This window comes from Porites lutea, chromosome 12 (assembly GCF_958299795.1).
Source record: "Porites lutea chromosome 12, jaPorLute2.1, whole genome shotgun sequence".
NCBI classification, from domain to species: Eukaryota; Metazoa; Cnidaria; class Anthozoa; order Scleractinia; family Poritidae; genus Porites; species Porites lutea.
The window spans coordinates 6,992,997-7,018,327 of record NC_133212.1 but is presented as its reverse complement, the minus strand read 5'-3'; the positions used below and the strand labels follow the sequence as shown (position 1 = coordinate 7,018,327).

Genomic DNA, 25,331 nt, shown 5'->3' with positions numbered 1-25,331 from the left:
CCGTAAACTAAAGGATTCTGAAAGTGCCGCTGATAGTGAAAAAAAGCGTATATGAAATGTAAACATCAGCATGGAAGATCCATCCTTGGAAAATAGTGTCCACAACGTCAATTGTTAAAATTTGAATCCAACTCAGATTAAAAAAACAAAGCACCCATTAGGTGAAAGAGATAAATGTCATAGTAGGCACTCCACTTAAATAATCAGAAACAAATAATCCAAATAGAACATAACAGCAATAAAAACCCCTAATTGCAGGAGGCAATTCCAGTTGGCTTTACGCGCTTGGCCAAGGATCTGAACTGGGAAAGACCGAGAACAATTCCAGCAAGTGATAAGAGCGGACCTGGATCAAACCCGGGACCATCGGATTGCGAGACCGACGCGCTGGTCACTCGGCCTCCCTGCCTCTCGTGACATCAACTTTCACGTTTCAGGTAAGAATTATTGAACATGGCGCAGCTTAAATTATTGAGTAATCCGATGCAACCTGGATATTGTTTCGCAGTGGCTCCGTGCCCACAACACTAACTATTCCTTGCAAAGCCAACGGTTCTACTACACCTTGAGAAGGGCAATACCTGCAGCACAGCACCTTACGATAATCCTTGCGAAAAGTTTTGTTGAGCACACCATATATCAGAGGATTCAAAGCACTGCTGAAAACGGCCAAAAAACTATATGCTAGGTAGGCCTCGCGAGGGAAGATCCATTTTTCATGGATGGTGTCCACTAGATCAATAACCATAACTGGAGCCCAACATAAGTTGAAAAACACCACTGTTATAAATAGCGTGCGCGCAATCTTTACTTCCTCCACGTTTATCGTGTTTACTGGGTTGCCAGGGAGAAGAAAGTTGTTATTATGTTGGCGAACTGTCTTGAAGATTCTAAAGTAGCAGTAGAGAATGATGGCACATGAAATCCCCAAACACATTGTGCCCGAAATTCCCAGAACGGCAATGATTTTAGGAACGCAGAAGAGCTTAAAAGGATGGAAAACCATTTTGTGCCCACTCAAGAAATATGGTAATGGAGCACTTAGTGACAACAACCAGGACACAAGAATCATTATCTTGGTTTTCTTCTTTGTGAAATAGCGACGATATTTTGTCGGTTTGACGATTCTATAGTACCGGTTCACTGCCATCAGGACCAATGTGTAAATTGAAGCCACTGCCAATGTTATAGCTATATACCCTTGGAACTGGCAAAAGGTATCGTTAAAGGGGTCACTGGAAGTCACCAATACAGGAAGGGCTGAAGGAACCGCGCATAGAACTCCTATGAGTAAATCTGAAATAGCGAGTGATGCCACGAACATGTTTGGAATTGTTCGCGTCCGTCGGTTTAACAACATAACAAAGAGTGTTATGAAGTTTCCAACGAATAAAAACAACAGAATAAGCCATAAAAAACCCGATTCTAGAATAAGTTTTGCTCTGCTTCTTGATTTTAGGTCTCTTAACATATCTGCCAGTTGATCCCGTGTGGAAATCATCTTTTTTGTTCCTTCAGGTCCAGCTATAAATAGAACATATGCAAAGGGCATTACATGGTGTTACATGTCTTATACGACAAAGTGGCGGATCAAGGGGACGGAGACCGGGGGGCCCACCATGTTGTTACGCCAAACTGAAGCCGAAATCAATTTCGATGAAGGTCCCTCCCTTACCTTAGAGTCTGGATAGGGTCTGGATGAATGCAAAATTTTTACGAATTTATGTTTGATTAACCCTTGGCCAATCCAAAATTTTTAATTTGCATTTTCTGCTGGCTGATATTCCCTAACTATTAATGCAAAGAGCAAAAAACTGCACAAGCCGCTGTTAAGTTTAACAAACTCTTTTACTTGCAGAAGTCAATTTTCTTTTGGAAGAAATCGGCTTATTTTCAATTCATGCACCAGAATTTTGTTTACCGTTTGGCTAAAGAAACAATCAGTTTCCCCTTGCCACTAGTCAGGAACCAAAATAACAATGCCAGTTTATTAAGAGATTTTATTAACTAAAAACTTAAGATTGCTTGACTCTAAAACTCATACTTTGAGTCAAGAAAAACAGCGCGGCAAATTTGCCTTTGTAAATTCTAAATTGCTAAGAAAACATTGAATTAAAAACCTTTGAATGCAGAGGTCCACTCAACGCGTAAATAGAACCGAATGGTTCTTTCTTGCCGGATGTCTAATGAAGAGATGCTAATGCCTGACGTCACTTGAAGTGGGACTGTCAAACAAAACCGAATGTAAGGCTGGCAATACGGCAAAGGCCTGATTTATTGAGGCCAATATTTCGGCTAACAAAATTAGCCTTCCTCAAGGCCAGAGCTACATTGAATTAACTGTTTGGCAAAAGAGAACTTATTCTGAATCATATTTTAAACCTTAAGTTTTTACGTGTTATGCAAAACCATGAAGGCGTGCAAGAAAATGAGAAAAGAACGTTAAAGAATGGTTCTCGTTTAACTTCGTCAAACTCTAACTAAAACACTTCAAGTTTTTCTTTCTCTAATTTTCTTTCTTTCTTATTTATTTTCATTGTAACACCTGTACTAAAATGGGACAGTCAAACAATGTAAACAGTGAAGAATGTTAAATTTCCAACCAAGACAGTTTGAAGTTCCTGGATTAAATTCTAAATTCTTTGGAAAATGTTATTATTCAAGTTGAAAGGGAAACAACAAAGCGGTTTCTGTATTACGCAAAGAACGTTTACAAATGCAGAAAAAGGTTCGGAAGGTACTAATTCATAAGTGCACAATCCCTCACAATTTTAAGAGAGTGTCTCTGTAAGAGCGGTCCGGTCGATTTTCCTTGAGACACAGATTTACCTCATTTCTTGTGTGTTGTAAGACATTCATGTACCTATACTAAAACCACAATCCGTTTGATCGGATCTCTTTATTTTTCAGAGTTTTACGGAAATTAAATTTCACTCGAGCGAAGGCCTGTCGTGACACTTTTCAAGACGTTAATTTGAGACAACTTTGGAGGACAATTTACAAAAAAGTACGGGACTCAGCAAAAATCAAATACCACAGACATGTATAATAACTCTATCTTATCCATCGAGGCGACTTTCGTGAACATCACGTTTCAATCAAGCAAACAGGAAGGCTTGAACGACACCTTATCGGTTCACTTAAGTCACACACGCGAAAACCGATCATATTCAAGGTACATTTTTGAAAAAGTGAGGCGTTCTTAACTGATCCAACTAATATAGCTAGGAAGTAGGAGCCATAGAAAAGGTAACTACAGAAAAAAACTTTGCGGCCCGACCTTTACTAAAACTTTATAACTCCGTGAACTTACCTAATTTTCGGCAATCTCCAAGTTTTGCCGCCATTTTGAGGGACTTGTCAACATGAAGCGTAGCAGACACAAATCGAGCAGGTAGATCTAAAACAGTCAGAAATACATACGAAAGCATTCAAATGAACTTCACTTTCAATTCAAGGGGCAAAATTTGAAATTGTTCGTTAAACCTACCATTCCTACATCCCCATGCGACCATTTCTTCCAACAATTCAAACACTACAACTAGTGACCACTAGTGTTCGAATTTCCCTTGTCGATTCCACCGTAAAAAATAACCTGTGCCACCCAAGCTTCGACTCGAATGTGAAATACGAATCAAACAACATAACTGCGTCATCTTCGAGGCCATATCACACTGGTATTTTGATTTTCTGATCGACAAGAACGGTGATCAGGAGGTGAGCGCCATGTTTACCTCATAAAGGTGTCCGCTGACCAGCCGCTGAATGAAAACAGTACGGCGCAGGGTGGTGTGGGTGGCGGACTTATCGTGGTAAGCTTTAGGACTCTCAGTCTAAACAGTCAAGGCATGCTTCGTGGTACAGACAACTTTTATTTTATTCTCATAACTTTTTCCTTTAAATTAGAACTGGTATTAATTAATAGAGTTATTTAAATATTTTTAACCGAGGTACCCATATGACCTTTTGGCTTGTCCTCAGTGGTATAAAATAAGGTGTCTTTTCTTCCAGAACCTTTTATTCATGCGTTATTGCACGGAATGAACACTATACTTAGAAGGTTTGTTCTAAATCATTTTGCTGTTCCTAAGAATGTATGCAAAATCATAGCTTTATACAAAGCTGACTCTAAAATATGATTTTCCGTAACAGTAACCAATGTCATTTAGGTAAGGTATTAATAAAACTAGCAATGTACAATTTTTAGCGTTTTCCACTTATAAGCCTGATATACAATTGTCAAGTGAACTATGTTAGTTTCAACTCATTCCTTGATTCGATGTGACCTTTTACCACTAAACCCCATTCTTTTCATTTGCAATTTTCCTGTACTTTTTTTTTTCATATGACAGCGACAAAGAGTTTTATAACTAAACCGATTTTTTGGTGTACCACGCTTATTACATTGTATATTCAAATACATACAAAAGGCCGGCTAAATAAGCTCCTCCTCCTGCTCCTAATTTTTTGGGTTGCCTTCGCCCTATGCCACTGCGCGACTCCCTGTCGGCTAAAAGGCGATTTGAAAGACTGCTATGCAGGACACATTTTCTTTTCCTTCATTTTCATTTACCCTCTACAATTTTTTATAAGTATGTAAAGATATAAAAAAACACAAAGGTTTTTACAAGTAAACTGTTTTTTTTGTACCACTGTTAATATATACATATACTTTGTTCTCGCAAATGGTGGCTAAGAACGGCTGAATATATACCTACTTGGAAATAAAATGATGCTGTTTGGTTTCCCGTTAAAATATTAAGTAAGAGTGACGCGTGTCCATTCAAATTGTGACAAAACCACCTCACAAAGTCAAAGCAAAAGAGAAAAAAGGGTAATTTTCATAGCCAACTTACAATCTCTCCCTTATAGACAGCTACAAGGGCTATTGGGTCACTGCTTCAGTGGTGTAATTATCCTTCCACTGAGCACTGGAATTCATGGGTCATTTCCTTTATTTTTGACATTAGAACAGCTTGGAAATCTCTAAATTAAAGCTGGGTTGAAAAATCCTCATCCCTTACCCTTTCAGAAGACGACAGTACCAATGTTATCGAGAGACAGGGTAGCGAACCTTTCAGTCGAATTTAAGTGAAGGATGGGCACTTCATAAGCCAAAAGGTGGCGCTGTTCGCTTCTAAGAGAAAGTAAGGCAGTATCTCACCTCCAAGTTTGAAATTGGTGAGCAATCTGGAAGGAAAGAGGATCTGCGACAAGTCTCGCAAGATATGTGGAAAGCGAAGAGGGAAAACAGGGAGGGCCTGTTTTCCCGGGAAGAGTGGCTGACCAAAGCCCAAATACAAGGATTTTTCTTTTGTTTGTCCTTCTCGAGATGGAGACGGGTAGGTTCGTCTCCGAGCACCGCGGTTGACGATAAATCTGACGAGGAATTAATTGACGAGGAAGAAGTGAATCACATGACCACCGTCGAATCAGTTGTAACAGAAATTGGCTTAACGCATCCGATTGTCTATGACATTTATGACTTGTGTGACTACGTCAAGGAGGGAAAATTGAACTATTTTACTGTTTCCATGCTTAAGGAAATCTGTACTTTCTTCGAGCTCCCATTTAAATGGGAGTCGTGCAGAGGCATGGGGCGAAGGCAACCCAAAAAATTAGGAGCAGGAGGAGGAGCTTATTTAGCCGGCCTTTTGCATGTATTTGTATATATAATGTGATAAGCGTGGTACACCAAAAAATCAGTTTACTTATAAAACTCTTTGTCCTTGTCGCATGAAAAAAAAAGTACAGGAAAATTACAAATGAAAAGAATGGGGTTTAGTGATAAAAGGTCACATCGAATCAAGAAATGAGCTGAAACTAACATAGTTCACTTGACAATTGTATGTCAGGCTTATAAGTGGAAAACGCTAAAAATTTTACATTACTAGTTTTATTAACACCTTACGTAAATGACATTAGTTACTGTTACGGAAAATCATATTTTAGAGTCAGCTTTGTATAGAGCTATGATTTTGCATACATTCTTGGGAACAGCAAAAATGACTTAGAACAAACCTTCTAAGTATAGTGTTCATTCCGTGCAATAACGCATGAATAAAAGGTTCTGGAAGAAAAGACACCTTATTTTATACCACTGAGGACAAGCCAAAAGGTCATATGGGTACCTCGGTTAAAAATATTTAAATAACTCTATTAATTAATACCAGTTCTAATTTAAAGGAAAAAGTTATGAGAATAAAATAAAAGTTGTCTGTACCACGAAGCATGCCTTGACTGTTTAGACTGAGAGTCCTAAAGCTTTTTTAGCATGTATTCGAATATCTTACCACGATAAGTCCGCCACCCACACCACTCTGCGCCGTACTGTTTTCATTCAGCGGCTGGTCAGCGGACACCTTTATGAGGTAAACATGGCGATCACCTCCTGATCACCGTTCTTGTCGATCAGAAAATCAAAATACCAGTGTGATATGGCCTCGAAGATGACGCAGTTATGTTGTTTGATTCGTATTTCACATTCGAATCGAAGCTTGGGTGGCACAGGTTATTTTTTACGGTGGAATCGACAAGGGAAATTCGAACACTAGTGGTCACTAGTTGTAGTGTTTGATATGTTGGAAGTAATGGTCGCATTGGGATGTAGGAATGGTAGGTTTAACGAACAATTTCAAATTTTGCCCCTTGAATTGAAAGTGAAGTTCATTGGAATGCTTTTGTACGTATTTCTGACTGTTTTAGATCTACCTGCTCGATTTATATCTGCTACGCTTCATGTTGACAAGTCCCTCAAAATGGCGGCAAAACTTGGAGATTGCCGAAAATTAGGTAAGTTCACGGAGTTATAAAGTTTTAGTAAAGGTCGGGCCGCAAAGTTTTTTTCTGTAGTTACCTTTTCTATGGCTCCTACTTCCTAGCTATATTAGTTGGATCAGTTAAGAACGCCTCACTTTTTCAAAAATGTACCTTGAATATGATCGGTTTTCGCGTGTGTGACTTAAGCGAACCGATAAGGTGTCGTTCAAGTCTTCCTGTTTGCTTGATTGGTACGTGATGTTCACGAAAGTCACCGCGATGGATAAGATAGAGTTAATATACATGGCTGTGGTATTTGTTTTTTGCTGAGTCTCGTAGTTTTTTGTAAATTGTCCGGCAAAGTTGCCTCAAATTAACGTCTTGAAAAGTGTCACGACAGGCCTTCGGTCGAGTGAAATTTAATTTCCGTAAAACTCTGAAAAATAAAGAGATCCGATCAAACGGATTGCGGTTTTAGTATAGGTACATGAATGTCTTACAACACACAAGAAATGAGTTAAATCTGTGTCTCAAGGAAAATCGACCGGACCGCTCTTACAGAGACACTCTCTTAACTCATCATCTCAGTACATCATACACGTAGATTCCGATTTTCACAATTAAACTTTTAAGGGAATGATTAATGAAAGTACCATCACAAATGATAGTATGAAAATGTGTGGAGTAAAATTCTACTGTGTATGTTGAGGCCCAATGTGCATGTTGTGTTTTGTACATGGTATAATATTTGCACCAGTATTATGTACAAAGTAAAAATGAAAATAGAAAATTTCAGTTACCTGCTTTATCTCTGTCCTTTCAGGTTTTTCTAAACAACAGCTTGTTAATGACAGAGTCCACTCCACCATTAAAGAAACACCGGCTATGTAGGGCAAAACTAAGCCGGAATTTAAAACTGATCGAGCTAATATCGTCAACGGCAGCTTGACATATTTGACCGACCCGCACCGTAATAAATGCATCATCATGCCTAATCATCTTTCTATGCGCCAGCTGCGGGCTCGGAAGGTTATCATCCAGTCTGTCCAATCAGTTCTGGTTTGTGCAGCTGTTCTGTTCAAAACAAAATTAGCTCGTCAAGCATGCCTTTGCGTTTTAGCTAGGCTATCTAGAGATTTCTCTTTTGCGACTTTAACCTCAAGCAAAGTGTCGAGCGCAAAACGTTAAACTACAACCGGCTTCAAAATTGAGACGTTGTCGTCAAATGAGAATTATTTCGAAAAATATCCATAACTCTGAAACCCTCTCTCTATTTTGTAAGACATCAAGAGTTGATTACTTGTTCTTTCTTAGAGGTAGCCTACATTAGTTATTGGCTAATATTTACCTAGTGTTCACTACGTGCAGCGTTGCACCTTCAAATAATTCTCACGAAAACTCTCCTTTTATAAGGTCGTATCAGAGGATTCAAAGCGTTGCCTAAAGTGATCAAAAACGTATATGCCATATATGGAAACCTCCGGAGGGTAGATCCACGCTAAAAAATTGTTTTTAAGACTACGAACGGTTTTTTAGGTTCTAAGATAGAAATTCGATACGGTATGAAAGAAATACGATATGGTTGTTACAATTCGCAAGTGGAAGCTACCAAAACCTCCACCAAAACTCATCGGTTATCGCTCAATGAAACGGTTTGACGCTAATATTTTTCTTCAGGACCTCAACAGTGTCCCCTGGGACTCTGCGTTTATTTACGATGATATCGACGACATCTGGGCGCACTGGTATAAATTATTCACTGAAGTAATTGATCGTCACGCACCCCTTAAGAGGAAACTGGTACGCGGTGACACTGTGTCATGGATGACACCAAAAATTATTCAGGCTATAAACACTAGAAATCGTCTACACAGAAAGTTTACTAAGAACAAAACGTCTGAAAATTGGGAGGCCTATAGGAAACAACGGAACTTTGTCACTTCTTTAAAACGCTCTTCCCTCAAGTCATACCGCATTAATGTATCCACAAACTCCGAACACCCTGGGGAATTTGGAAGAAATTTCATTGTTTGCTTCCAAGCAAGGACAGAGGTAACAGCCATATTCAACTGATTGAAGATGGGCGCCTCATTACTGACAGTATTGATGTCGCCAATCTTCTAAACGATTATTTCATTCATGCAGTACCCAGGCCTACCTACATGTCTAACTTACAGCCAGAAGAGTTTAAGACCCATTCCAGTGTTATAGCCATTGAACAGAAATTTAAAGGGCAAATGAGCTTCTCATTTACTCCTGTTCGGGATTCCTACATCAAGAGGATACTTTCCAGTATCAAAATTAATAAAGCCACCGGTGCTGACGGAATCTCTCCACGCTTATTGAAGCTTGCTGAACCAGCAATCCTCAGTTCTCTCACAAAATGTATTAATCGATGCATCACTGGTAGTTCCTGGCCTACAAATTGGAAAACTTCCATTATTTCTCCGATCTATAAAAAAGATAGCGAGACTCTAAAATCTAATTACCGTCCTGTATCTGTGTTATCGGCTGTTTCAAAGATAGCCGAAAGAGTAATCTTTGATCAGCTATACGAGTTTTCCCTTCACTTCCTCAGCGGGAATTTATCTGGTTTTCTGAAAGGACATTCATGTACAACAGCCCTCCTCAAAACATGCGAAGATATTAGAGCAGATTTAGACTCTAGCGAGCACTCTGCAGCAATTACCATAGACCTCTCCAAAGCATTTGACTCTATTAACCATAATTTGCTTCTTACAAAGCTGTCAGCGTACGGTGTAACTGAAGACGCCCTACAACTTCTACGTTCTTACTTGACTCACCGAAAGCAACATGTCAAGATAGACGGTAACCTGTTACATTGGCAAATTATGAAGTGTGGAGTTCCTCAAGGTTCGATCTTGGGCCCCCTTCTCTTCAATATATATATATATACATGAATGATGCGAATTTTTCAGATATTTCGTGCTCCTTAAGATTCTATGCCGATGACACTACGGGGTACTCTTCAAGCCCTTGTCCATCCACCTTGCAAATAAATCTACAAAACAACCTTGATCTACTCGTTTCCTGGTTTTGTAAGAACTTCCTGGCGATTAACCATAGTAAATCTCAATCCACCGTCTTCAATAGAGCAACTCTACCAACGCCCTTTGTTATTGACAGCAATGAACTGGATTACGTTCCACAGATCAAGCTCCTTGGTGTAATTATCGACAATTCACTCTTTTTTAAAGCACATATTAAAGAAATTTGCCGGAAAGTGAACACAAAAGTTTCAATTCTTCGTCGCATTCGTAAAATTATACCCTCAGATATTATGATTAAACTGTACAAAGCATTTATTCTGCCTCACTTTGAATACGCATCACCATTGTTCACAGGTCTAAGTAAAGGTTTGTCTACAAAACTAGAGTCAACCAACGCATTTGCTTTTAGGACTCTTCTTAACTACTCTAAATCGACTACTTATGAAGAGCTGCTTAAAACTGTACATATCAAAAGCTTGGAACATCGACGCATAGAACAATCACTGATACTCGTATACAATAGCATTTATAACCAGGCACCGAACTACATTCGGGAAATGTTTTTACTGCGAAGCAATGGTTACAGCCTACGGTGCCATCTTAAGGTTGTTCTTTCAAGGCCGACCTCATCTTATATGCAACATTCTTTCACGTACCAGGCTGGCAAACAATGGAACAATCTACGAGACAAAATAAGGAAGTCGGAGTCCCTCTCTATTTTTAGGAAAAACCTACAAAACATACAGTTGTCTTCATCGTATGACTGCAACTGTGTATTTTGTAAATAGACAATCTGATTACCAATAATTTCTCTTTTTAAATTATTATTATTTTTTAGTTGATTTAATTTCTCTATTTCTTATTTCTATTTATCACTTGTACTTGTACATTATGTAAATTATCACGTTGTAATTTTTATGGCACATTTGCATTTAAACGAGCTCTCTCTCATATGCGATATGTGGTTAAATAAAATTACTTACTTAGGCTGTGTTTTCACTAGAACAATTTTAACTAGATAAAGCCGGAAAAGTCCGGAAATACTGTGAAAACACCTCGTCTTGGTTTTAGCTAGTTAAAAATGCGAGCTGTTTTCACAAGCAAAAACACGGGATTTTCTCGCCTTTACTAGCGGAAATTCACGCAGAGTTATACTACCTCGCGAGATGGTATAACTTGTCCTGATAAACGCAATAACCAATCGGGCCGCGCATAGTGACAGACGCCTGCCAAATAATCTGGTAATATTATTTTCCAGACTATTGCCTCTTGGTTGAACTTGAGAAATTCAACATGGCAGACAATTCTAACGGTCATTTCTTTCGATTTACAATCCCACCGACCCCACTGGATTCTCTATTTCTTCGGCCAGGTCCTTAAACCAGAATTGTGGTCTTGGATAAACCCACATAGTCTTGCGCTTATCCCAGTTATGGCACTGAATGTTGTTTCGTTGTTGGATTGACAGAATTAAAAGATTTCGTCGCATCTTCCTAATTTGTAAGGACATAAGCCTCATTTCCTGAAAAAAACTCCTTCTCCTTCGCAAAAATACAGCGAAAATAATCACAAGAGAAGTCATTACATTCAAGCACTTCGTCCCCTTTCATTTTTTATTGTGGCGCGCTTTTGCAATTTGAATCCTCTGAGAGTTAGTGGCTTAGATTGCCGGTTAAATTTCACAGTGAAAACAGTTGTCACGTTTAACTAATAAAAGTCGGTTTGTAAACAAATCTTCGAAAGAATGTTCAGCTAGGTAATCGCCCTAGTGAAAACACAGCCTTACTTACTTACTTACTTATAGAAGATGGTGCAGTTTGGAAACACAAGATAGCATGGTTGACCAAATAGGTCATGAATGCCAGCACTGTTTTTGATTGGATGATGACGGAACCATTCTCTTCCCAGCCAGAAAATATGGCAATGACTGGCATGAATAAGGCCACGACACAATGCAAGAATCATCGGTAGAGTTTTCTTGTTGGTAATAACATAGCAGCGGTAATTACTCGTTTTAGAACGCGTTCACCGCCATCAAGGACATTGTGTGGATCGAAGATGCAAGCATGCTGGTGGCAAAATCCGCATTTGGGGTATGATGGCTTATTACTAATCCTCTGGTCAACCTGTGGGCAGACGAGCCTTTTGTCTTCTTTTAGTGAGAGGACAAGAGGAGGGTCTGCCTAAATCGTGTCAAGCCTTTGAAGTCGCTGACGCCCGAATTTCTGGAACTGGTTTTCCGAGTGTGAGCTTCCATTCATTCAACCAATGGTCATAAGTGAGCAAGCTGTACCACGAGCACGGCTAGTAAGCCTACGTTTGCTGAAGAAAGATCTAGTACCCAATTCATGCAGAATAGGCTTCATTATTAGGCACACTCGAACCACTCCCTGATGCAGAAGCGCGCGGTTAGGTCTTTTTGGTATGATTAAACTTATGATCGTATAGCTCGTTTAACAGTATCTTATGGATAATGAATGGCCAACGTCAAAAGGTTAAGAAGTAAGAGTGCTGGACATATATTCTGAGAACCCGTGTTCAATTCCTGTCATGGTCCCTAATTACCTGATTTGTTCCCCCAAGTCAACTATTGATTGCCTGTGAGCGTGGGGTCATATACTCGACCCGGTGGTGATTTGAAAGCCAATGCCGTCAAGAGAGAAAATACGTTTTTTCAACTTTCAAATGTCAGACGCAACCTAAATTATTAAGTAATTCACTTCCAACTGTATATTTTTAAGCGAAAGTCATCGTATTCGCTTGTCCTTACCGAGCCAATGTTCCTACAACAACTTGAGATCGGCAGTACGTGCAGCGTAACAGCTTCAAATAATTCGTACGAAAACTCTTGTTCATCACGCCGTAAAGTAAAGGATTCACCGCGCTGCTTAAAGTGCCCAAAAACGAATTTAAAATGTAGACCTCAGTAGGGAAGATCCATTTTTGGAATACATCGTCCAAAACGTTAACTGTTAAGATTGGAATCCAACAAAGATTAAAAAATACTACTACTAAAAATATGGTGCGAGCCACTTTAACGTCTTCTACGTTGACCGAGCTTATCAGATTGTTGGGAGGATGAAAATTTCTGTTGTGATTGCGAACTGTTGAGAAGATTCTTGAGTAGCAGTAAATAATAACACAGGTTGGGACACCTATGTAAAGTGGACTGCCATAATGTAGGAATGCCCTTTTTTCTATGACAAAGTAACAGAAGAACTTGGCAGGATGAAAGACTATTTTTATTCCGCTTAGCACGTGAGGCAATGGAGCACAAAAAGAAGAGAACCATGACACAAGAATCATGATGAGGGTTTTCTTCTTTGTGAAGTAGCGTTGGTACTTTGCTGGTTTGACGATTCTATAATATCTGTTCACTGCCATTAAGACCAATGTATGAATTGAAGCGACAACCAACGCGATAGTAATGTAACCTTGAAATTGGCAAGCTGTATCGTTAAACAGCCAATGGGAAGTCACTAATACTGGAATGCCAAAAGGCACAAAACTGCAAAGGCCTAATAATACGTCAGAAACAGCGAGTGATGCAACGAACATGTTTGGAATTGTCCTCATCCGTCGATTTAACAACATAACAAGGAGTGTAAGACTGTTCCCAAGAAACAAAAGCAACAAAATAAGCACGTATAAACCTAATACCAAAGCAGCTTTGGCTTGGCTCCTTGATTGAAACTCTTTTAACATTTCTGCCAGTTGGTTCTCTAACGTGTAGTTCATTTTTGTTGCGTGAAACAGTTCCTGGTAGATAGAAAAATATACGCAAAGGGTTAAACGAGTTCATTGAAGCCTTCGACCTCATGGGCTATTGATGGGCTATTGACTCAGAGCCCATATAGCCTCGAGGAATAATTGTTAAGTATCCAGAGGGGAACTGCGAATACAATGGGCATCCAAACTCGGCGCTCCATTGAATATCTCTTCTCAAACTCTTTAATAATTCATAAAGAAAATAGAAGGAAAATTAATGTTTAATGAGTGTTTGGAAATCAGATGGAAACTGCTAATTTTTGCATCCTTAATTTTTCCTTCTAAAATCCTTTCGTTTGAGAAGTAACGTCAAGCACTGGTCACAGCGTTTCATCACCAAATGAAACACCTCGAAGTTCGTCAAAAATACTCCGCGGCGCGTCGTATTTTCAACTCCCTTCTTTGTGTTTCATCTGGTGATGAATCACTGCGTCTCATTCTTGATACATATTACTTAAAAAATAAAGAAAACTTGACAGGGAAATTCGGTTTATTGTACAAACTGCATTATTCTACTGGACGTCTGCAACTGAAAAAATCCTGACGTAAAAATACGAACATTCCTAAACTTCTGTTTTCAGGCAATCAATGACTTACCAGCTGTTGTTTACTACGATAAGCATGTTTACAGTAGAATAACAAGCAAAGTATTTTGTCTAAATAATGGCTGCAAATAACGGCCGGTCAACGGACAATGTCCGGCCTGATCGCGGACTTGACCGGTCAAACTCCGGTCTTGCCGGTCATTTTGACCGGTCATTTTTGGATACAAACACTTTATTTTCCATACAGTTGTCGCTTAATGCTCTATAACGCTGCAATGATTTCTTTTTTCTTTGGCGTTTTTTGCTGCTTTGCACTAAACCCTTCTAACAAAAAGAACGCCGCAATAAATTAATTTCATGTCGTAATCTAACGCAACAAAGTGAATAACAAACTGAGTTGGAAAGTAACGCAACGTTGCAAGTCGTACTGTACCTTCGGCTTTGCTGTAATCAGCAATGTGACCTTTGGGAATTCGAAGGAATTCAGGCAAATCGATCGCAGTTCTCAACAGGTCGTCCTGTGTTTCTCCGGGAATAAATGTAAGCGCATCGATTAATAATAATTTCTTTAATGTCGAACATGAATCTCGTTTGCAGACTCGATTCCAGAATGGTCTGATAAAAATTTAAGCTACTCAAGAGGGAAGGTCGTCGTCTATCGCGGCGCTAGATTCTCGTTCTTGTAAACAACTTTATGGAAATTTCTGTTGACATTTGAGCCCTTCGCGATAAAATGTTGCGCGATGACCCAAATTTATTTATTGACTTCAGATCATCAACACGCTGTTAGTGGAACAAACTTCTCGCCAATGCAAATCAACTTCTTTGCCGAAAATATCAGCGACGATTCTTCTTTGAGGAATTGAAGTGACTTTCGATCATGTGCCAGGCAAGGAAAAAGATCAAGTTTCACCGATGTTCATTTCGGAACATTAACGTAAAACAAGCGTGTGCAGATTTTGTAAAATAACCCAATTTTTTTTGGTTTTTTTCGTAATTTCTAAAGTTTGCTGAACTGTATTCCGTTTCCTGAACCTTGGGAGTTTGAAAAGGATTTACGCTTCACTTTTTACCTCTAGAGACTTCCGACACCGCCGTGCAATGATACTCAAGGTAGAACGTAACATTAGAACGCGCGAAAACCGCGGAAAGGAACTCTACAACGTGCGAATGCATTTTTCACCAATTTGCTGTCAAAAATGTGAACGGCAATGTAGTAATAACGATCTATTGCCAGCATAATTGGATATTCCTTAGGCAAAAAAAAAAAAATTATTAGTCTTCATTATTTGACCGGCCAGAATCGGGGTTCGTCCGGGCTAAAAAATATTGGGCCGGTCATCATGACCGGCAACCTGCTGTCCGTTATTTGCAGCCCTGTAAATATTACATTGAGGACACAAAACAACCACAGTTGATTCTATTTGCCTTTAAAATTTTTCAAAATTAACATTATTTCGTCAAAAGCATAACATGGACGTAAGCAAAGAAAAAAAAAAACGGTGAAGAAAAAAGTTGAATGATATTTCTTTATGAGCTTTAAATTTTAAATATCTGGTAAACAGGTAACATTATCCGACTAACCAAGAACCAATGACATATCTTACGATTTTACTAACAACATAATTTTTTCCGCGTTTTGTGACTCACAGCCACTTTGATTATATTTCTGTAAATGGGAGTGATTTTGCAAAGGGTAAACCCAGTCAGTCTCCAACTAAAGAAGCTTAAGCCATTTCTGAGTCAAGCCCTGGTAATTGCGAAGACACGATTCTCCGGGTTAATCATTGTTTACAGTTTTCTTCTCATTAGCTTTCGCTTCCTGTTTTCTAATCAAGTTGCAAAATGAAAAATGCCAAATCTAAATATTGAAAGGGCATAGCACAATTACCTCTTCCAAAACTGTAAGGCCAAAAGACAAAATATTTTTTAAATATTTAATGTTGAAAACTTCAACTTTTTTTGGAGTATACAGACTAGACTTTGAATAACCCTTTGTCACCCCAAAATTTTGCTTTTTCAGAATACTGATATTTCCTAAATGCAAAGAGCGAAAACCTGCACAGACTGCTAAGTTTACACTGAAGCTCTCTCTTATAGTTACAGAAGTCAATTTTTATTTGGAAGAAATTGCCTATATTTTGTTTACCGTTGGCTAAAGAACAAATCAGTCAATTTCCGTTGTCACTTGTTAGGAACCGAAACAAGCTAGTTTAGCTTAGTTTATTAAACGATTTTTTAAACCAAAACTTAGATTCGTTGACACTTAAACTCATACTTTGAGCTGGATTATTCAGGTCAAGAAAACAGTTGCGGAAATTTAGTGCTGTAAACTACAAATTATTTTAAAAAATTTGAATTCATTAATTAAAAATGAATGCTAGGCTGTTTGGCAGAAAAGTGCTTGTACATATTTTAAGTCTTTTACGTCTTATGCAAAACCGGAAAGGTTCGCAAGAAAATGAGCAAAGAATGTTAAAGAATGGATGTTTTTCGTTCAAATTTGACGAGCTCTAACGAAAACACTTCAATGGTTTTCATGTCCTTTTTATTTCTTCATTGTAAAACCTGTACTAAAGAGGGACAGTCAAAAATCGTAAGCAGTTAAAATGTTAAATTTCCAACCGCGAAGGTTTGAAGTTCGTAAAAGCAAATTTACAACCCACCTACATTCCCTGGATACTGTTATTCGGTTCGATACTGTTATTCGGTCTGCAGAGAACGTTTACAAATAATGAAAATGGTTCTGAAGGTAATTATTCATAAGCACACAATCCCTCACAATTTGAAGACATCATTTCAGTACATTAAATAAGTTTCCCATTTTGACAAATAAACTTTTAAAGAAATGTTTTTGATGAGTGAAACAGCCATTACAAATGATAGAATGAGTGTGTGGAGTAAAATTCTGACTGTGTTGTGCTTGTGCTGTGTTTTGTGTACGACATAAAATTTGCACCTGTATTATGAACAAAGTAAAAATGAAAAAAGCAAATTTCAGTTACCTGCTTTATTTCTTTCCTTTCAGGTTTTTCTAAGTAACAGCTTGTTCGTGACAGAGTTCACCTCACTATCAGAGAAGCATCGGCTAAATAGGGCAAAACTAAGCCGGAATTTAAAACTGATAAATCGAGCTAATATTGTCAACCGCAAGTTGACGTATTTGACAAAATATACGCAAAGGGTTAAACAAGGTTAAGGAGTGGATGACAGCGCACGTCCAAATTCGGCGCACAATTGAGACTGACCCTTGAAAAGAAAACTTTACAAGGAGATCTGGTTTATGAAATAAACTTCACTGTCTAGGTGGATTTATACCAAATGGTCCTGATCGTGTCTATAGACACACATAATAATATGACTAATTTACGTGTGTTCATTGTCAGGAAATTATTCCGTTCAAATATTACTCCATCAATATTATAGGACAATAATTGATGTATGGGAAAACAAGACGCAAAGTGGAACGAGAATTCTTAAAACAACCGCTCACTTGTAGCAGAATCCACTTCAATCTTCACTGACGCCACCTCCCCATAGTGGTAAAAACTACTTTGCTCTAAGACTGCACTCGAAGATCAACTTTTGTCGACTGCCTTTAGCTATATTCGATCCGCGAGCTCAGTATTTGATCGGTTTAGTCAACAAGAGGCAGGTGGTTCTATGACAAGTGAGATGTATTTTGCCACAAACGCCAAGTAAAACAATAGGGACAATTTAAGGAAGTAATAAGATAATATTTCCTGCACTGGGAACACCATTGAAAGTTCAAAAGGGGAATATTTCATTTTCCTTAACTGAACGTCATCAGCTACATTTTTAAGAAGGGATGTGTCGAGCTCATTAGGGGTCTCGAGTGGGTTGAATAGTGTCATACATCATAGGTAAAGATGGTGTCAATCATGTCTCTTTTTGAAAGAGGGAGGCTTTTCGGATCTCTATTGTCGCTTACCCGGCTTTACAGCGTTTTGAAAGATTAGGTATTGCTTTTCCTGGCAACATGACTTTTCTTTTGCTGAATCCCGATGTCCCTCTGAGCTATCAGTGTTCAAGGATATCTGACAAATTCCCCACAGACGTTCAGCAATTAGAATTCTAATAAACGGCAAGTCCTTATAAATTGTTCGCAGTGAATGGGAAGTATGCAGTTTTATTAAAGCAATCTGAATGAATTAGGTTTGTAGATGAGTCCTACTTTTGTGATTTAAATTCTCTTTGTATGCTTTCCGAAATATTACCATTCGCAACTTAAAACCAATTCTCAAATCGGGCAACTCAACATACACCGTAAACTACATACTACGCATTAATTAGCTTAACGTCACCAGTTGCTAACACAATATATCCAGAAAGAGATCCATATCTGCCATACAATAAGAATGACTTTCGCACGGCTCCATCAATCATCACACAAGAAAAAGCATAAACATCGATTACTGAATTTGTTGCATCCATGCTGAAATCACTGCTGATTCCCGCAATCTTATTCGCCCTCATCAGAAAGATTCATTCACGAATCACACTAAATTTTGCCCTATATTACATTCATTAGTAATTCTTTGGTGATTCGCCATTCTGGTGATTAACCATTATGGTGATTCTTGCGATCTTATTGGCACCAAGCAATGTGATTTTTTCACGATTGATCTATCACACCTTTTTCTCTAAATCAGATCTGTTCGAAAGCGCATCATTCATTTTCTAAATAAATGGCGTCATTTCTGATCTTAATCGCATCATTAATATTCTGTTTTGCAAACAAAATGAGATGTAAAACCGTTCTCGTTTCCCTTTCAACAGACCGGCTAATAGATCAATAAAACAATGGTAATGACTGAATTTTGCGATTTTAAATGGCTGTAATGAAGTTATAATTTAACTTCCTGTCTTGCACTTTGCGTCTGAAATCATACTTTTGATGTCAAATTGAACTCTGACTGCGTACTTGTCCGATTTTAAGATAACACGTATGAACTCAGACCGAATTGCACTCCACTCAGTCCAATTAGCATTATTTCTATACTTCAAGAATACATTAGACTCTATCTACCATCAAGCGATGTTCAAGATGCTTTCCACATTATGACACTCTTAAGAGAAACATCAATGCGACCATTCTAATGTACATCAACATCAAAGCAAAGGTTTCATCCGATCTCTTGACGGCCAAATGGACTATTTTCAGATACTCTCAACGGTCATGCAGGGTGACATTAAGGCACCATCTCTATTTGTCATCATGCTCGATTATGAGGAAAGACCCATAAATTATAGAGGAGGAGCAGTGACGGCATTGTGCTTCTGTTCGATGAAATTAGGCAAGCAAGGCATCTTTTACGCAATTAATGTAGAGATAAGTAAGGTGGGGCTGTTGCTGTACGCAAAGGCTATTTATTTTAATTAGGAAAAAGAGGATATATTGACAAATGATGGCAGACAGGGGACCAAGATTTCAACTACCTGGTCAATGTGATTTTAAAAATAATGGCTGTCAAAGCGAGGTTGCTATGGTAATGTGAATGTTGAAGCGCGCGACAGGACGACTTTAAAATGTTCCCAGGTAATTTTTAGAACTTTTACGTGAGGGGGGAGGGTTCAAAAGCCCTCCCGGTCAAAAAAGGGTTAAATTCGCAAAGCACTGGCCTGGCATAATCACTGACAAAATTGACGATTATTTGGAAAAATGACTCGGCCGAGACAAGATCAAGCTGAAATTATTCAGCTGTAGTTGTTTATTATATAATACTATAGATAAATGCTACATGTTTGTCCCAAAGCTGTGATATTTCTTTTCTCATTTAATAACAAGTTAAGTTTCCTCAATAGCGTCGGTTTCTTAGCGAGGTTATAACAGAAAACAAAATAGAAGAGACTGACGTGACACCACCCCTACAGTTCCCATTTATCCATTCTGATCTTCCAATGGTAACGTCCCCACAACATTCGTCATTCCGCGTAAAGCCAAAGGTTTCACGACAGCTTGAGATCGGCAGTATCTGCAGCGTAGCACTTTCAGATAATTCCTTCGAAAACTCTTATTCATGACTCCATAAATTAAAGGATTCAAGGCGCTGCTTATAGTGGCCAAAAACGTATATGCCACATAAACCTCAGAAGGAAAATTATATCGTTGGGAAATCGTATCCACAAAGTCAATTGTTAAGATTGGAATCCAACACAGATTAAAGAACACCACGATTATAAGTAAGGTGCGAGCCACCTTAACTTCTTCTACGTTTACCGAACTTATTGGATTTCCAGGAAGATGAAAATTGCTATTATTGTGGTTGCGTACAGTTGTAAAGATTCTAAAGTAGCAGTAAACAATAACACAGGTTGGAATACCAATATAAAGCAGAATACCATAGGCCAAGAATGCCCCTTTTTCGATTGGAAAAAAACAGAAGAACTTGGAAGGAAGAAAGACTATTTTGTTTCCACTTAGCACAAAAATTAATGGAGCACAAATGGAATTCAACCAGGACACAAAAATAATAACTAGGGTTTTCTTCTTGGTGAAGTAGCGTCAGTACTTTGTGGGTTTTACAATTCTGTAATATCTGTTCACTGCCGTCAAGACCAATGTGTGAATCGATGCCGCAGCCAACATACCAACTACGTAACCTTGAAATTGGCAGGTTGTGTCGTTAAACGGCCAATGGGAAGTCACTAATGTTGGAATGGATAATGGAGCTACACTGAAAACTCCTATTAATAAGTCGGAAACAGTGAGTGACGCTACGAACATGTTTGGAATTGTTCGCATCCGTCGGTTTAAAATCATAACCAAGAGCGTTAGACAGTTTCCAACAAACAGGAACAACACAATAAGAACGTATAAACGTAATTCTAGAATGACTTTGGTTTTGCTTCTTGATTTAAACTCTCTTGACATTTCTGCCATTTGGTTCTCTGTGGAGTCCATTTTCTGTAGCGTCTAACCGTTCCTGGTAAATAGAACAATACACCCAAAGAGTCAAACGAGGTCGGTGAAACGGCTGAGGTGTTATTGTTCCAACAGGCGGACTGCAGAGGAAGGCCAAACTATAGGAGCACTATTGAATGGATCTCAGGCACTGGAAAAATGTCCTGTGGTATTTCAGGCAATCCTCAGTGATTTACCTGTGTTACCAATACAACAACCGTCTTTGCAGTACAAACAGTACAAACAGTAGATATTCGTCTAAATATATAATTCAGCCAGGCCTAAAAGCGGAGCTGCGTTAACATTCTAAGCCATCCACTAGGATCAATGTTCTCTACAACAGCTCCTTGTGGCACAGTCCAGGTTTAAGAAAGCAATAAAATGATAATTTCCTGTCCGTACTCAAAACACCATAAAAACGTTCACCCGCCTCAACTGAACGCCATCAGACTCAATGAAAATGTGAATATCTGTAGGGTCTCGAGAGGGCTGAAAATGTGTCTGCAATTGCCTCTATTCAAAGTGGGGCTTTCGTAACCGGATCTCAATAGAGAGGAGAAGTGTAACGTCAGTTTACCATGGTAGCAAGATTTGTGGATGTCAACAATCTTTCTTGACAGAGACGGCTATTTGATTTTCGAACGATGGAAGAAAAGTATGGGCTAAAGTTTTGTTCCTGAAGGCAATCATACACTGGAAAGTCATACATGTCAATTATTTTTTGTCTTTTTTATTTTTCTGACATGCCATATTTGCAGGACCACGGTTTGTTGAGATCCAGATATTGACTACCATGGTAACGTGACGTAACGGCCTATCTAATCTACTGCCTCCCCCTCTTTTGCAGTTTTTTCGTAAAACGTGTTGCTTTCAGTGGCAAGAAGTTTTGTTTCGCTGGAATCCTGAATTGCTGGTTTTCAGCCATGCTGGTAGAAGAAAACAAATGACTTTCTCTCCGCTGGGAATTTAACTCTTGTTCCGTGGAAATTCTGCAAAAAAATATTGTTTTGTCAACCAACAAAGCCTCCTTGTCAAGTGGTTGAGAACCAGCAATTCACTGTTTTGACGTTATACTAATTTCGAACGTTATTTACTAAACTGACCACACTTTAACTTCCCGGTAACGGATATTCCATAGTACTGGGTCTAGATCGCGCAAGTTTCGTCTGTTATCTATTTCAAAGTTTTTTTGTTTTTCTTTCTTATGGGAACATCGATTTTCTTTAAAACTCATTTTGATAGTTAGTTAGTGGTGAAAACTTTATGGCACTGGGACAGGGAAAAAATCGCATTTAACTGAAGACGATAAAGCTGTATCGAAACACGTTAATTACCAATTAATTCACACTACATTTAAAATTTAAGATTCGTGGATAGTATAGATAACATTTTATTACACATAGTAAAAGTTACATCTAGCTTCAAATCAATATATATATATAATACCGACTTTATGGCAAGTGCGCGCGTATGGTATATACGCGTGAGTTGACGTATCAGAAATCTCACTTGTTCGCTGCGCTCAGTCGTTCGATTTCTGATACAAAAACAAGGAGTGGGTAAATACCGTACAAAGAACTTGCCACCCGCTGGTAAGGCCCGTGTTTTAACAATAAAGGTTAAATTGGATGTGGGTTAGTTGTCCACAGCCGTGTATCTCCCCTCCCTATACCTATCGTCAGTTATTTGTATGTTATTTATTCACTCAACTCTTCTCATAGAAGCCGAACACTGGTGTTTGTCTCTGCCGCCTTTTAGTCATTTTAACGTAGTTTAATGACTATATAGGACAGAAACCTCTCTAAGATGGACAAAGTACACTTTGAAACCATCAATGGACAACAGATTGAATATAATCACGCAGAACTGTACAGCCAGGTGACCCTGAGGTGCTGACTGTCCCACTGGTAACCGACACTGATAATTACCCAATCCTGCGGGAAGAGGTCGAAGCAGCTGAGAAATCGCTCAAGAAGGGAAAATCTCCAAGGATAGACAATATCGCGAGGGAGCTGGTGCAGGCAGAAGGAGATGCCGTGATAGGCACCTTTCGTAAAATCTGCAGTAAGGTATATAGCAGACAGGAGAGTGGCCCATACTATGGACCCAGTCTCTTATCATCACCCTTCCCAAGAAAGGCAACCTTCAACAGTGCAAGAACTGTGAAGGCCTGCTAACTGAAAGGGAATGCCTTGCAGCCCTGAAAACCATGGAACAGGGAAAAACCCCTGGATCTGATGGGCTACCTTCAGAATTTTATAGAGTATTTTGGACAAACATATCAAACTTATTGATTAATGCTCTTAATTATGCGCACGAAACGAGTCAGCTTTCCATCACACAAAGAAGAGGAGTAATCAAACTCATTCCCAAGAAAGACGCTGAGCCGTATTTCATTAAAAACTGGAGACCTCTTACTCTTCTCAACTGCGACTACAAAATTGCAGCAAAGGCTGTGGCTAACAGGCTGAAAAAGGTTCTTCCCGATCTCATCAGCTGTGATCAAACTGGCTTTATGAAAGGCAGGTTTATTGGCGAGAACATACGATTAATAGACTATGTTATTCGTTTTACCAAAGAAAAAAATATCCCAGGGCTATTATTATTTCTTGATTTCGAAAAGGCGTTTGACACGATTGAATGGCCTTTTATCATAAATTCTCTTCAATACTTCGGTTTCGGCCCAAGTGTTGTAAACTGGGTCAAATGCCTTTACAGCAACATAGAGAGCTGCTTCTTAAACAACGGCTGGACAAGCAATTTCTTTAAAATTGAAAGAGGGGTCAGGCAGGGGTGCCCGTTGTCTCCATATCTATTTGTTCTTTCAGTCGAAGTCTTAGCCAAGGCTTTTAAAAGAAACAGCAATATCAGAGGAATACACGTTAACCAAGAGGAAATTAAAATAAGTCAATACGCAGACGATACAACCTTAATATTGAATGGTTCACAAACGTCGCTCTCAGCTGCTCTCAACACACTTGACGATTTTGGAGAAGCCTCGGGTCTCAAACTCAACAGTAAAAAAACAGAAGCAATTTGGATCGGAACATATAGTGGAAAAACAGAAATTCTTCTTCCAGAAAGAAATTTCAGATGGCAAACAAACAAAGTAAAATCTTTAGGCGTTTGGTTTACGACAGACCCTGAAAACACTGTACTTCTAAATTATAAGGAAAAACTGGAAAAAATTAACAATATTCTAAGCAACTGGAAATACCGTAGATTAACCTTAAGTGGGAAGATCACTGTTCTGAAAAGCTTAGTAGCTTCTCAAATTGTGTACGTCTTGGCACCCTTGTGCACAAACAAAAAAATAATTAGCGAGATTAACAAGCTCTTTTACTTGTTCCTTTGGAACGGAAAGGGCGATAAAATAAAGCGAGATATTATGATTAACAATTACCCAGCAGGTGGCCTCAAAATGATTGACATACTATCTTTCAATAAAGCGCTAAAAACCACTTGGATAAAAAAGTACCTGGATACAGATAATCAGGGTAAATGGAAACTTTTTCTAGATCTTGAACTGAAAAAGTTTGAGTGTACCCTACCGTTCACAAGCAACCTTAATAAGATAGACATAGCTAATATCTTCAAAACGCAAGACAGTTTCTTAAAGGAAATTCTCCTAATCTGGTCAGAAATCAATTTTGAAGAGAGGATAACATCAGAGAGCCAGCTTTCAGAACAAGGCATATGGTACAACTCACTTGTAAGGATTAACGACAGCCCTATTTTCTTTAAAGAATGGTATCGTAAAGGCATCACAAAAGTTAAGCACTTAAGGAACAGAGAAGGAAAATTCCTCACTCCACCAGAACTTTTAAACAAATACGACATCAAGGTCCAACCCTTGGCATACTGTGGAATAATTTCTGCTCTTAAAAAGCTATGCAACACATTCAACCAAGGTGACCACACAAACGAAGGTAATAGTTACGAAAGCTTTTCGACAAAACTAATGAAAGCCCAAAAAGCAAGCAAGTTGGTGTATGACAAATTAATTACAAAGAAAAGTGCCCCCCCTACTACAAGCCAGCAAAAATGGAATCAAGACTGCAACTTAGGTCAAAACGAAATAACGTGGGGTGCGACCTACCAGCTAGCTCATAAAATCACAAAAAGCATAAAACTCAGGGAATTTCAATTTAAATTGCTGCACAGAAGAATACCAACAAACGCTTTCTTAACTAAGATAAGAGTAAAAGAAAACTCCAACTGCTCCTTTTGTAAAAAAGAACCAGAAAAACTCGTACACCTTTTCTGGTCCTGCCCCAAAACGGCGCTCTTCTGGGAGAGCATCATAACGCGATTAAAACTTTG

At 38.7% G+C, this 25,331-nt stretch overlaps 2 protein-coding genes and 2 pseudogenes across 2 annotated transcripts; 1 reads left to right on the top strand and 3 right to left on the bottom strand.

The window, feature by feature from the left end:
• Positions 1 to 463: 463 nt before the first annotated feature.
• On the bottom strand, positions 464 to 1,552 carry LOC140953636 (melatonin receptor type 1B-B-like). The gene has a single exon (XM_073403053.1). The coding sequence runs from the start codon at positions 1,550 to 1,552 to the stop codon at positions 464 to 466; it is 1,089 nt and encodes a 362-aa protein (XP_073259154.1).
• A 2,606-nt stretch (positions 1,553 to 4,158) lies between these two features.
• LOC140953635 (uncharacterized) lies at positions 4,159 to 5,681 on the top strand (annotated as a pseudogene).
• Positions 5,682 to 12,396: 6,715 nt separating this feature from the next.
• Positions 12,397 to 13,526, bottom strand: LOC140953521 (beta-2 adrenergic receptor-like). Its single transcript, XM_073402923.1, has one exon. The coding sequence runs from the start codon at positions 13,506 to 13,508 to the stop codon at positions 12,537 to 12,539; it is 972 nt and encodes a 323-aa protein (XP_073259024.1). The 5' UTR covers positions 13,509 to 13,526; the 3' UTR covers positions 12,397 to 12,536.
• A 6,459-nt stretch (positions 13,527 to 19,985) lies between these two features.
• On the bottom strand, positions 19,986 to 21,008 carry LOC140953634 (melatonin-related receptor-like; annotated as a pseudogene).
• Between the last annotated feature and the right edge of the window lie 4,323 nt (positions 21,009 to 25,331).

Excerpts from the sequence above, each read along its gene's own strand:
- LOC140953636 (XM_073403053.1), bottom strand. The coding sequence starts at position 1,552 with ATGCCCTTTGCATATGTTCTATTTATAGCTGGACCTGAAGGAACAAAA.
- LOC140953521 (XM_073402923.1), bottom strand. The coding sequence starts at position 13,508 with ATGAACTACACGTTAGAGAACCAACTGGCAGAAATGTTAAAAGAGTTT.